General features: G+C 47.8%; 1 protein-coding gene across 2 annotated transcripts; it reads right to left on the bottom strand.

Moving 5' to 3' along the window:
* Positions 1-1,837: 1,837 nt before the first annotated feature.
* On the bottom strand, positions 1,838-6,183 carry TUFM (Tu translation elongation factor, mitochondrial). 2 transcript variants are annotated; one of them, XM_045849203.1, is made up of 11 exons: positions 6,026-6,183; positions 5,729-5,923; positions 5,103-5,269; positions 4,743-4,847; positions 4,492-4,656; positions 4,212-4,344; positions 4,019-4,123; positions 3,749-3,900; positions 3,540-3,659; positions 2,779-2,974; positions 1,838-2,173 (listed from the first exon to the last, which is right to left on the bottom strand). In XM_045849203.1, the coding sequence occupies exons 1-10, from the start codon at positions 6,066-6,068 to the stop codon at positions 2,801-2,803; spliced, it is 1,359 nt and encodes a 452-aa protein (XP_045705159.1). In that variant the 5' UTR covers positions 6,069-6,183; the 3' UTR covers positions 1,838-2,173; positions 2,779-2,800. The 2 variants fall into 2 exon arrangements, with proteins under 2 accessions (XP_045705159.1, XP_045705158.1); XM_045849202.1 differs by lacking the exon at positions 1,838-2,173 and having other exon boundaries at positions 2,625-2,974.
* Positions 6,184-13,873: the final 7,690 nt, after the last annotated feature.

Here is a 13,873-nt window from a genome sequence, read left to right on the forward strand (position 1 = left end):
GCGTGGGGAGTTAGAGATGAGGTCACACAGGCTCCGAGTCAGGATTTAAACTAAGGGTGAGCAGCCATTCGAAGAGTGAGGAGGAGCCATGATGCAGCTGATAGTGAAGGTAGAGAGGAGCCATGCTGGCTTTAGGAGCTGGTCCTCTGTGGACTAATATGACAGCAAGCATGCTGCTTTGATTGTGTAGGCTCCAGAGGACTTCAAAGATTGCCTTTGCAAGATCCTGGCCTGCCCTGCAAATCCTATCTGGACACTTGAGACTGTGCCTTCTCTGAGTTTCACCGTGATCTAGTGTAACACAGCACGTTTTCCTGGACTGTTCAGTGGAGGCTGAGGACATTACACTCCAGATTCTGAAGAGAGATGCTGCATGAGAAGGGGGACTTTGGTGCCTTCCAGCAGGGCTGGAGACCTGTTTGCACAACTGGCTTAATATGAAAAACTATTGGGTTTGCTTTTGGGGGAACAAGGGAAGCGCTGGGTCTCATGGGAAAGGGCTCCAAGCTGAAGTACCCCCAAGCCAACCACCCCCACCCCCAGATTGGAATGTTGTAAATAAAGACTTGTTGCTCCTAATACTAACTGCTGGTCCTATACCAAGGCACCGCAACAGGTCCGTCTGCTTGGTTACAAACCTAAGAGCTGTCAGTCTTAAATGTATGATGTGGTTCCCAAGACAGGGCCAATGTGACAGGACAGCCTGAGGGTTCTGCCCTTCTGGCTCTGACTGCCACACGGATCACCTAACCTCCCAGTTACTATTTTCTCACCCCAAAATTGGTCCTAATGAATTGTTTATCCCTTTTAGGCTGAAATACACTAGTGTATGTGGTCACCAGAAACAGAGACCTATGGGCGGGGCCTGTAAAAATGAAGTGGCAGTGGAAGAAGTTGAGAAGCAGAATCTGAGTTGTCAGGTTTAGGGGAATCAGTTAAACTAGAGTTTGTGGGCAAGACAAGAACCAAGCATGGGATGGAGAGAAGACTTCAGAGGTTTTGGGGTTCTTTTTAAGGTAGCAGTGGGAATTCTTCCTCAAACCTTGGTTTTCTTGTCTCTGAAACGGAGATTACACCCTTGGCAGAATAATTTCAGCTTGAACCAAAGCCAGAGAAAATTGACTGGGTGGGAAGAATGAAGTTTAGATATTGGGAAAGAATTCCCAGGGTGTGAGGATCTGAAACCTGGTGGGTGAGCATGGGGTTGAGGGACAGAGGGGAGGTATATTAGAGGTAAATGCAAAAGGATTCTAGCAGCTGATTGGCTGCTTAAGATGGGCAGTTCTGAGGTCCCAAATTAAAGAGCTCTTTAGGGATGTCAGTTGGGGTTGGGGGGCAGTGATGGAAGAAGCAATAAAGTCTTCAATTGAGTTGAGGATGTCTGATGTACAGATGAGGAGATGGGTCTCATTCTGCAAGTGATTTAACTGCAGATGTTATTGCGTAGTCCTTTTGATGTTTTAAGGAAGAACTGCAGACTGGTGTTGACTTAACTGCTAAGAGGAGAAATCTCAAGAGTTGGAAGGGAACTATACTCCATCCAGACAGGAATCCCCATGAAAACTCTCAGTAGCTCCTAGGACACTGAAGGTAAAAAACAAGTAGACCTGCCCTAAATTAAGTCCTCCTTCCCTTGAGCCTCTCACAAGTTTATCTCATCAGGTTCTGAATTTCTCAAAATAGCTTTCACATTGGAGAGCCTCCCCTCTTAGGGATGCTTGTCAGTAGGATGTCTTGAATATACGCATTTGTCAGGACCCAAATTTGAAAGGTGTACCCATTAATCCCTCCTGAATATTACCTTTTTTTGTTTCAAGTTAGTATCCTGGTCAGTCGATTGAAGTCTTTAAAAATCTACTCAGCATTTTATTCTCTCATGCCTGATAAAATCTCAAATTGAAAGTGAAACCTTCATTCTGCAACTTCTCCGGCCTGTTTGGAATTAATGACAGTGGTGATAACCCATCAAGCACAGATTTTGTGTTAATCCAGTACCTCTTAGGTGCAGAGTGCTGGTTCCATAGGTAAGATACAGTCCCCAGTATCAGGGCTTACACAAGGGTAGCTAAACATGAAATGCCTAGTAACCACTCCAGGAGATGAGCTGAGCCAGTGCTGGCTCCAAGTGAGAAATCCTTTCACACTATCTCCCAGAATGATATCCAGCAATATCCTTTAAAAAGATTTTATTTATTTTTAGAAAGGGGAAGGGAGGGAAAAAGAGAGGGAGAGCAGTATCAATGTGTGGTTGCCTCTCATGTGCCCCCCCACTAGGGTCCTGGCCCGAAACTCAGGCATGTGCCCTGACTGGGAATTGAACTGGCAACACTTTGGTTTGCAGCCCGTCCTCAATCCAATGAGCTATGCCAGCCAGGGCAGCAATATCCTTCTGTAGCATACAAAGCTCACTAGACTAGTTTTCAACACTCTGGCTTCTCCCAAGTTGCTACAGCCGTGCTGATAGCTTTACAAAGAGGAGCCTTCCCAGCCTCTACCACTGAGATGAACACCTGAGGCTAGAAAGCTCAGTAAAAATGGCTCCAGGGTACCTTTTGGGCTTCTGTTTCCTTTCTATACTTCCTCATCCTTCCAACTTACACAAAGGACACAAGACCCAGGCTGGCTTACTATTCACAGAACAGTTTATTGACCTACCTCACCTGGCAGGCCATGGGGAAGTGTCAGTCTAGCTGCAACTTTGCTGGGTTGCAGCCTATGCCCTAGGAAGGGAGCCTCAGAAGCAGGACAGAACACTGGCCAGCACAGCCCTGAACATACAAGCCTGAGCAGAGGTCCAGACTCAACTCCACTTTATGTTCTTGTCCTCCTCAGTCATGGCCGGCGTGTCAGTGACGAGGCCGGTGCCAATGGTCCGGTTGCCATCTCGCAGAGTAAAACGCTGGCCTTTTTCTAAGATCATTGGCTGCCGCAAGATTAGGCTAAGCTTCAGGTCCTCCCCAGGCATAGCAAGCTCCTGGAGGGGGCAGAAATGGATCATGCATGGCCTCCAAGGTGCCTTCATTCCAACTGTTGGTTGGCTATCAAGGTAAAAGATTATGGGAAAATGCAGCAGGATGATTATTCTTTCTGGGGACAGCTTCATCCCAGCTGTCAGGCAGATGTAAACAGGATATGCAAAGGCAAAAAAAAAAAAGGACCAATGATCAGTGTTCCCCTAAGGTGCATTCTTGAGGAGAAATGTTGAGGCAATTTTGGGTTATGCAGGTTTCTTACTCATTGACCTCTCTAAGCCCTATGCATAGTGAAACTCTTAAGAAGAAATACCCTTTTCTGGGAAGTCTTTTTGGGTAAATGCTAATATAGATAGGTTTTTAATCTACTTCAGCCTAGGGAATACTGGATGAGGTTGAGGACTCACTCCCCCTAAAACCACTGGTCCAGGCCCTTCATCATTAGTTCTACATCAGCAAGCCTCTCTTCACCCCACAAAAAGTCACCCGCATTGTCACATACACTTTTAGAACTGGAAGTGAGGCAGACCTGATATGCACAGTGCTACTTCACATCCCTATACCCACCTTCCCTGGAGGTAAGATGATACGACAGGCCATGTCCCAAGTCAGGGAGAACATGACAGGCATAAAGTGGGATACAAAGGGCTTGTGGCGGCCACCTTCCTCTTTGCTGAGGATGTAAACCTGGAAGACAGAGCAAGTGGCTAGAAGCACCGCCTCTAGGGGGCAGTGTGTCTCAGTGAGCCCTGCCCACCATCACCTGGGGCCCTCACCTGTGCCTCCACCTTCTGGTGGGGCTGGATGGAACCTGGTTTGGCCATAACCAGGCCACGTCTCAGGTCTTCCCGCTTCAAGCCTCTAACCAGGGCCCCAAGATTATCACCTGCCTCTGCCCTCTCCAGGCTCTTGTGGAACATTTCAATGCCTAGGAGGAAGAAGAGACAAGGGAGGATGGTCTGGGGCAGAGGAAAGACACAAGGGACCTGCAAAGGGAATGGTCATCCTGGGGCAAGTCCCTGGGTCTCAAGGCTTTCTTCCTATACCTGTCACCACAGTGCGAATGTTCTTGTTATGTCCCAGGAACTCACACTCATCTCCCTTCTTCAAAATGCCACGTTCTAGTGTACCTGTCACCACAGTGCCCCGGCCTGTGAAGGAACAAGACAGGACACCAGGGACTGTGGGTGAGGCTCTTGATGGGATGGGGGGGGCAATGAAAATGAGTACAGTCCTCACCAGGGATAGAGTAAACTGACTCTACAGGTAGCAGGAAAGGCTTCTCCAGATCCCGGGTGGGCACTGGGATGTGAGTGTCCACAGCATCCAGCAGCTTCTGCACAGACTTCAGGCCTAGCTCAGGGTCACGTTGCTGGGGTGGCAGGGGTGGGGAAATGACAGGACTCTGAAATTCTCTTTCTGCTTAACAAGAACCACTCCCCAGACTCAAAGCACAGCTCTGGATGCCTATCCAGCCCCATCCTCTACCACAGCAGCCCCTGCCTGACCCTGCCTTCACCTCAAGGGCACAGAGGGCAGAGCCTACGATGACTGGGGTGTCCTCCCCTTTGTAGCCAAACTCAGTGAGCAGTTCCCGGATTTCCAGCTCGACTAGCTCCACCATCTCAGAGTCCTGGACGGCATCTGCCTTGTTCACATACACCACAACATGCTCTACTCCAATCTGTAGATGGGAAAGAGGGAGATGGTGTCCTAACTGGCTCAACACCCCACTCTTCCTCTTTCCACTCCTACCCAGGCTCTGCATACCTGTTTGGCCAGTAATAAGTGCTCTCGGGTCTGGGGCATGGGGCCGTCATTGGCTGCCACCACCAGGATGCAGCCGTCAAGGGGGGCAGTGCCTGTGATCATATTCTGGGTAGGAGAGGAAAGAATACACTCAGCCTATTTCAGTGACCTCCTCAGATCCACCTCCATTTAGACATGCACAACAGTTAGGAACTAAAGCTCACCTTTCTCTGCCATTTCCTCACCACCCACTTTAAGGGGCCATGCCCACAAATCCATAATCTCAAACCTCATGTCTTGAGTATCAACCTCCTCCCCACAAACCTAACATTTCTCCTGACAGGAGGCAGCTCCTGGCCCTGTCCCCAGAGACACTCTCACCTTAACATAATCTGCGTGACCTGGGCAGTCTGTGTGGGCATAGTGGCGGGCAGCAGTGCTATACTCCACATGAGCTGCATTGATGGTGATGCCTCTGGCTCGCTCCTCAGGGGCATTGTCAATCTCCTCATACTTCTTAAACTTGGCCCCACCTCCCTCAGCTAAAACTAAAGGGAAAGGGAGAGAAAAAACAGAGCTCTCAGCTCAAGTTCCCTAGGTGGAGGCAGGACTCGGGCCACACCCCTAAGTCCCTCCCACTGAAACAAAGGACAGCCTGGGAGGATGACCCCTCCCTCAATCCCTCCAGCAGACAGAACCTGTCAGAAAGAAATGCTAGAGCCTCAAGGGTATGCTCAGCGACCTTCTAGGGTAAAGTCCCTGCTTACAGGGTAGTTCCTATAGCCAGAGGGAGGCCATTCAGAGTCCTCCAATTTATGCATCACAAAGTTCATCATATTCAGGGAAAACCTGTTTCCTGCTTCTTTCAACCCACCTTCATTGGAGTTCTGGCTCCTGGAACTAAACTAAACACCTCCCAGCAGCCACTCTGCTGGCCCCACCTCCATGGCTCCAGGTCCCACGTGCAGAGCTAGCGTTGCTGGATGCCCCACTGCAACCCCGCTTACTTTTCGTGATGGCCGCGGTCAGTGTGGTCTTGCCGTGGTCCACATGGCCGATGGTACCCACATTCACATGGGGCTTGTCGCGCACATAGGTCTTCTTGGCCTCCACGGCCAGGCCACGGCACAAGAGGGTCAGTGCCGGGGCCTTCAGCGGCTGTAACAAGCCCTGCAGTAGTGGGGTTGAGCCGGCGCCGAGACCTGCGGGGCAGACGCTTGGAGTCAAGGCGCGGGTCCAAGCCCGGCCACTCCAGGAGACTCCCACGTGTCCCTGTACCACTATCAGGCTCCCCACCCCCTCACCGCTGAAGAGGGGCGTCGCGCGCAGCAGGGTGGTGGTCGCCATTATGGTCGTATTCACTCCCCGCAAACCGGGTACCGGCGACCAGACGCCCGCGCGTGCAGCGAGAGGGCAATTGCGACTGGCAGCCACTTCCGGCGGAAGTGAGGACGGAGGGCAAGTCCGGGAGCCTCTAGCCACCAATTTCTATGGCTATCTCCGCCAACTTCCGGGCACGGGACGGAAGACGTCAAGAAAGGTAAATGCTATTGTCGGAAGCGGGTGAGGATGGAGGTTTCCACACCCCCTCGGGCCTCATGGGAGGAAGAGGGTCAAGCAGTTCTCCCCGGCGGAGCCGGGGGAAATGTGGAGTGTCCCATAATGCACCAGTGTCCCGAAGACTCACGGACTCGGTCAGACGTTCACAGAGCGGCAGGTTAGCCGAGGAATTAGGTAGGGTTTAGGCCGGGTCCGGAGGGAGGGTCCCGACCTCCACGAGGCAGAGGCGGCCTTCCTCCGCACGGACTGCTCTGGAACGTCCAAGTCCCGAGTCCCTGGGAGTCCGACCCAGACCCACTGCACGTGTCTGACGAGAGATCTGGCGGCCTTTATGCCACAGCGGGAAGTAGGACGAGGTCCTGCAGCCAGGCTGAGGAAGAAGGTCGTGGGCGCTTTTCGGCGGTAGAGTTCAAGTGTGACACATGGTCTCCGCGGAGCCTTTGTTTTCTTATCTGTAAAAAGGGATTACAGTAGTAATATCTACTGCATAGAAAGATCCTGACATCCTGCTCTGAGAGTAAATGAGCTGGGCGGGAGGTAGGAGGGGGTCCCGGGGACCTCCAGGTCGCAAAGTCCTTAACCATCAAATACCCGCCCTCTTTGTTCACAGCCTTACTGGGACAGACAAAGCTTTGCTGTCCACCCACGTCGCACCTCAGCAATAAAAGGAATAATTCCCTTGTTCTTTGCCCCACCCACCCAATTTTAGTGATGACACCAAAAGGGAGGGACCAGCCTCAGGCACCTTGAAGAGCAGCCTGTCTTTCTTCTCAGCGCAGAAGGCAGGGCTGGGCACCCAGTAAGTGCTCAGTAGATGTCTGTTGAGTGAATGAAGAGTGCAAGGATAGCATATAACCTTTAACTTTCATATCCATCATTTCATCACCTTGGGATGATAATAGCAGCTGCTTATTTAATCCTGGTTAATGTTTCCAAAATTCATCAGATCCTAGGATTCAATTGACTTGACTGCGTGTGGGGTTTTTTTAGAGATGGGAATAGAGAGAGAAAGAAAGGGAGAGAAACATCCACATGTGAGAGATACATCAAGCAGTTGCCTCTCACACTCCCCCAAGTGGGGACCTGGCCCACAACCCAGGCGTGTGCCCTGACTGGGAATGCAGCCGATGACTGACTTTTCCATTGGCAGGCTGGCACTCACTCCACTACACCTCGCCAGCCAGGGAGACTATGTTTGTTTAAAATAGATTCCCCCCTTAGAAATTATGATTCAGTAGGGTCTGGGCACAGACAGAGAAGGCATATTTATTTATTATACACACACATACACACCTCAAGCTCAGAGGAGAGGGGGACATAATAAACTAGAGCTTATGGATCAGGCACTGGGCAAATGCTTTATATTGTTTCACAGTCAGTGCTCCCAGTGTTACTCTGTGATACGAACTGGTATTTCCCCCATTTTACAGGTGAGAAAACAGCATTGGGGATTACAGAAACCAATACTATTAAACTTCAAAAAAGTGTACTTGACTGCACTGAACTATAATATAAGTCATTTTATTACTCAGGTAAAATGAGAAACTGGCTAAGACTTCTGGCCTCCTGGTCCCTCCAACCTGTCAGCTCTGCTTAGAAAGGGGCTGGTACAGTATAAAAGGGTGGGGTTGTTTTTGTGGGGTTTTTTTGTCCCTCAGTCATTCCACTCCTGGAAATTTATCCTATGACATTATTGGCCACTAGTTTTGGGGGGTGGTGAACTTTCTTTTTTTCTTAAGATTTTATTCATTTATTTTTAGAGAGAAGGGAAGGGAGGGAGAAAAATATCAATGTGTGGCTGCCTCTCACGAGCCCCAAGTAAGGACCTGGTGTGCAATCCAGGCATGTTCCTTGACTGGGAATCAAACCGGTTAACACTTTGGTTTGCAGACTGGTGCTCAATCCACTGAGCGACACGAGATAGGGCTAACTTTTCTTCTTAAGGAAATTTAAACTTTCAGTTTCGGTGGTGGTGTATTTTAATGTGTACTAGCTTGAAAAAAAAGACGTATAAGTAAATACTGTAAAATATGAAACAGTTTAAAAGCAGTGTTTGGTAGATAATATGGGTCATATGAATATATGATAAATTTGGGGGGAAATGGTACATGAATAACTGAAACTTGAGAAACAGTGCTCAGAAAAGTCCAAAGGGAGAAAAGTTTTTATAGAGCTGTTGACGTAGCATCCTCTGTAATAGGAGTCTTGATTTACAGATGACAGAATTTACACTGATTGACTTAAACAGAATAAAGATTTGTTTTAGGGTATTAGGCAGCTTACAGAATTGTGGGATGAGCTGGAGAAATAGCTCCTAAGCAGTAGAACTGATTTGACCTGATAAGAAAACTGCTACTACTGCTATTGCCACCAAATGCTAAATACCAAGACTTAAACTTGTCTGCAACAGCTACTGCTGGTGGCACTGACGCCACTGCTGCATCCATAAAAGGACCTTCTCTTCCCCTTACCCCAAAGCTTGGCATGTTCAAAGTCTTACATGTATGTGTCTGATTGGAGAAACCTAGATCATCATATGTCAATGTTTTTTGTATTGGAGGAAGGCTCAGAGATGTGTTCTGGCTTTGATGTTTGGGGGCAGAACTGACGGCAGGAAATTTCCCCAGGTGCTGAGCCATGTCTGTGACCACATGGTTGACAACACAGTGACAGAGTGGAAGGAACACAAATGTCCAGTACATGGATATGGTGGCATAAATTTTGGCAGAGCCACTAGATAAAATATTAGTGGAATGGATTCAGATCTGCAGAAAGAAGGGGACTCAACCACCTGTAAAAATGCTTGTGAGCAGTGTTACATGAAGAGGAAGGCTCACTACTACTATAGAAAAATGGCATGCATGTCATTTTGGGGACAAGGGAAGTGGAAAGCAATTGTGACTTTAGGAAGCTATAAATTTGCTTGGGGAAGGGAGAGATGTTTCTCTCAAACATTTTATGTAATTATAGTAAAAAAAAAGTTCTTTTTGCAGAAGCTTGAACTCATTCAAAAAGATGCTTTTGAAATCACATGGCCTTCCAGGGCTCCCAGCAGTCCCTTCATTCTGCTGTGTGGCAGACACTCTGAACTCCTGCTTAACAGCCATTGTCCATCTTCCTGCGGGCAGGGAGGGCTCTGGTTTTCCTCAGGGTGGCCCTTTTCCCATTCCAGGAATAAATCCTCACATGTCTAGTCCACTTCTGGTGGTCCTGTTCTTTTTGCCAAGAGGTTTGTTTCCAGCCAGGTGTGACTCCTTTGAGGCTGGTGATTAGTAAGAGATCTGGCGGGGGTGGGGGGATGGCTTCCAAAAAAAGGTCCCTCATTCTTAAGAAGGAAACACCAAAGAAATGAACCCCCTTTTGACTCTGAATGTTCCTGGGTCTGGATGGGAAGCTTAGAACTACCATGCTCATCTTGCTTCCAGGCAATAATGCAGCCAAAATCCAGAAGAGAACAAAGTGAAGAGGATCTTAAAAGGCTGGACTCCTTGTGGTGTGTAATGACAGTGTCCTTTTTGTTTAAGCCAGATTGTGTCAGAGTTGTCTTTATTTGCAGCCAAATACATCCTAACAGATACCCTCTCTTCCAGTGCTTGGTACCCTGAGACATAGTTCTTGGTTTCACTTGTTTGAGACTGAGTGACTTGAGTAGGGCCAGGACTGGGCTTCCTTTATCTTTATATCCTCTGTGCCTGACCACTGTAGGGCTCTGTGAATGTTTACCTTAAATTAATGAGACTTCCAGACTGGCGGGTGCCTCTGTGTGGTGCCCTGACTTCACATATCTAGAACAGGATTCTCAGCTCTCTGCCACACTCTTTTTACACACCTAGTAAACGAAATCACCATTTACCCTTCCCCTGACTCTACACCTAACCCAACTGGTTCTCTCTCCAAAATATATCCTGAGTGTGACCCCTTCTCTCTATCTCTACTGTGGACACTGTGGTTCAATCTGGAATCATCTCTTATCTAGGTTACCTCACAGGTTCTCCAGTGGGCCTCCCAGCTTCCACTTTTATTCTCAATAGCTGTCAAATCCATCCTCCACACAGTAGCCACATCGGTCTTTAAAATTTGGCTAAGAAATTAATGCTTTCTTAATGACTTCTTGTGAAACTTAGTATAAAAGCCAAACTCTTAATTGAAGTGGGTGGGTTGTATGGCAGGTAAATTGTATCTCAATAAAGCTGTTATTAAAAAATCCAAACTCCCATGGCCCACAAGACCTGCATGATCTGGCCCCTGCCTGCCTCCTTGACCCCATCTAGTATGATTTCCTCTCACTCCCTCCCAGGCATACTGGCCATCCTTTGTTCTGCAGACATCCACAATTGTTTCTACCTCAGTGTCTTTGATGTTTTTCCTTGTAGCTTTCCCCGTGTTGCATTCTTACTCCTTACTCAGGTCCCACCTCAAATGTCACCTCTTCTATCTAAAGTAGCCCAGGTCACCCTTTTGTCAATTCCCCCCTTTGATTTTCTTCATAGCACCTAAATATTCAAAGTTACAAAGTTTGGTTGCTTTTTTCTGTGTCTCCAACTCATGACAATAAGAACTTATTTCTTATTCTAAGAACAGTGCCTAACAGGTGAAGAAATATTTGTTGAAGGAATTATGTGTCGAGTCATTTCAGTTGAGCATTTGTGTTGGGCTTGTAAACTTCCCTGATGTTTTCAATGGAAAGCAAGCTTTGTATTCACATTTTAAAAATAAAGGTGAGTCACTAACTTTGGAGGCCTCTATTATCTATAAAGTGGGGATGGAGTGACAAGGTTACACTGTATGATTTCTAAGATTTCTTGTAGCTCTAACTTCTAAAATGAGGGTGGGGCCCTGACTGGCATGGCTCGGTTGAGCATCATCCAGCAAAGAGTTGCTGGTTCAATTCCTGGGTTTCAGGTCTAGTCCCTGGTTGGAGTGCATGCAAGAGGCAGCTGGTCAGTGTTTCTCTCACACGTCAATGTTTCTGTCTCTCCCTTCTCTCTCTAAAAGTAAATAAATAAAATCTTTTAAAAAACAAAGTGCGGGTGGGGTTTGGAGTAATTGAAATGAGGACTGGGTTGGCAACTAAGTGGCAACTTAAAGATTAGGACCCAGAGTTTTGTCCTCAGTGTCACTAAACAGACTTTTAGGGAGCTCAGGGGCATCCTTTACTCTTTTCCCTACCAGCCAGCTTGGCAGTGTTTCCTCAAATATCTCTCTGAACATTCTTCTAGGTACTAACACCCCTGCATTATCCTGGCCAGGTCAACTTCAACCCTCTCCCAGAGCACTGCACCAGTCTCCTCTCCTTTCATCCCGCACAACCCCCAGCCCCATACTGGACCTGGATGCCCTTCCAGACACATTACTTTGGTCATACTGGTGTCACACAGATGTGACAAGACATTTCAGTTGAAAACACTTGGTGAAAAGCTACTAAGTAAAAGGCACAGGTTCAGCCATGCCCAACTTTCTAGAGGAAGTCAGACACACATTGAAGCCCGAAACCAGAGGGAAGAAATGAGGGAAGTGGTGTGTGTAGGTTCAGAGGCAGAGCCGAAGTGAAGCTGGAGTACTTTAGGCTGTCACACTGTCCTGACAGACCTGAGTATGATTTGGAGGGGTGGAAGGTACAGGCCAAAGCACCAAGGCTAAGCTGGACATCACAGGAGAGAAGACAGTACAAGAAATCCTCTTCTGGGGTGTGGGAGAGTCAGTCTGACCTCCGAAAGAATCCTATAGCAATGGGATTCTCCCTCTTCAGTCACTCTGGTTTTCCTTTGAAGAGACACCTTCTGCCATGCTCAGCTCTTCCCAGTCTCAGATGGGTTCATGATCCAGTGTTTACCAAGTAGCATAATCTATCTCCCCGGTTAAAAGTATTGGTGCAGGGTTAGTATTCTGTTTCAACCCCAACTGGTGTACTGAAGTTCAATTCTGGCACTAACTACCCAAGGTTAGCACAAACCCCCCAGGTTAAGGGCTCAATTATTCACAAGACTGCCCATGTCAAATGCCAGCTGCACTTCTGACCAACTGGCTACATATCTCGGAGTTTCCCATGACCCTACCCCCACCCCCCATACACACACACTTTGGCAGTTTGCTAGAAAAACTCATAGGCTACAGGAAACTGCTATACTTTATGATTACAGTTTTACAATAAATGATACAAGTCAGGGACAACCAAAGGAAGAGACACAGGGTGAGACACAGGGTGAGGTCTGGGAGGGTCCAAATGCAGAGCATCCTTTCCCTCTCCCCACAGAATAGGCATATTGGCCTCCCGGAACATCAGTGTATTTGCCAACCAGGAAGCCCCATTGAACTTCACTGCTCAGAGTATTTATTGGGGTTTCATTATTAGTCATGACTGATTAAATCATAACCCTGTGAATTCAATCTGCAGGCCCCCATCCCCTCCCTGGAGGCTAAGCTGGCTCAAAATCCTGACCCTCTTATCACAAGATTGGTCTTTCTGGTGACCAGCCCCCATCCAGATTACCTAGGGGCTGGCCATGAGTCACCTCAGTAAAAACTCAGGTGTGGTCTAAGGGGCCCATGAATAACACATGTCTATCGCTCTGGAAATACCAAACATTTTTAATTCTCTGTGCTGGGAACATGGGACAAGTATCAGACAAATTCATTATACAACAGACGGTCATTGGGTGACCCAAGCTGAACTGATGAGACTCAACCTTATTGCATTGGTAGGAGCTACTGGGAAAGCTATGGTCTTTTTCTTCTAGGGTTGTTACTAATCTGGTAGAATGTAAGCTTGCAGCAGCAGGTAGCCATCTTGCTACCTGTGAGGGTACAACCTGCCTGAGAGTGAAGATAGTCCAGAGGAAGCAGAGCTAAGAGAAGGAGACCAAGTTCAAATGGGCATTGTCTGAGCAGGCTCCAGCCATGCCTGAAGTCATTCTACCTTTGATTTTTCAATTCTGTGAACCAACAAACTCCCCCTCTTCTTGTTAAACCAACCTTAAATTGGGGTTTCTATTACTAGTAGCTGAACATCGTGCGTACTGCATGTGGTGTTACCGAGGAAGAAGTGTTTCTTACTTTCTTGTTAATGGCTTGGCTTAACCCAGTCTCTGGATCCCATCCTTCCCACCTTCCCCAAAACTCATTCCTTCAGTTACCATCCTCTCTACTGGTGGATTTCTCCTTAGATTTCTGACATAAGTAGGTCTCCCTCAGGATATAAACAAGCAAATCTTCCTTCTCTCTCCAACTACAATGCTCCGTATCTTTTTCCTTCCCTTTTTGGCCAAACTGTGTAGGACAGCTCTCCACATCCCCCCTCTCAGTTAATCACCTTTCATTTGTTCCTAGATCTCCTATCATTTGGCTTCTGCTTCCTTCACTTCCCTACAATGACTCTCACCAAGGCTACTCAGCAATGGTAGTCATCATTGTCTTGTACAGGAGACGACAGCAGTACCATGAATCCTTATCTGTCATTTGTTTTTGCCCACCCCACACACGTACACTCCTGGTCTTTGGTGTGTAGTTTCTACCAGAACTTTCAGGATTTGTTGTTTCTGTTTTTAGGACAGCCCTCAGGCTACTGGAGGCTTTGCCTTGGAATTGACATCTCC

The sequence above is a fragment of the Phyllostomus hastatus genome, unplaced genomic scaffold (genome assembly GCF_019186645.2).
Source record: "Phyllostomus hastatus isolate PE091 unplaced genomic scaffold, TTU_PhHast_1.1 phas_contig_64, whole genome shotgun sequence".
Taxonomy (NCBI): domain Eukaryota; kingdom Metazoa; phylum Chordata; class Mammalia; order Chiroptera; family Phyllostomidae; genus Phyllostomus; species Phyllostomus hastatus.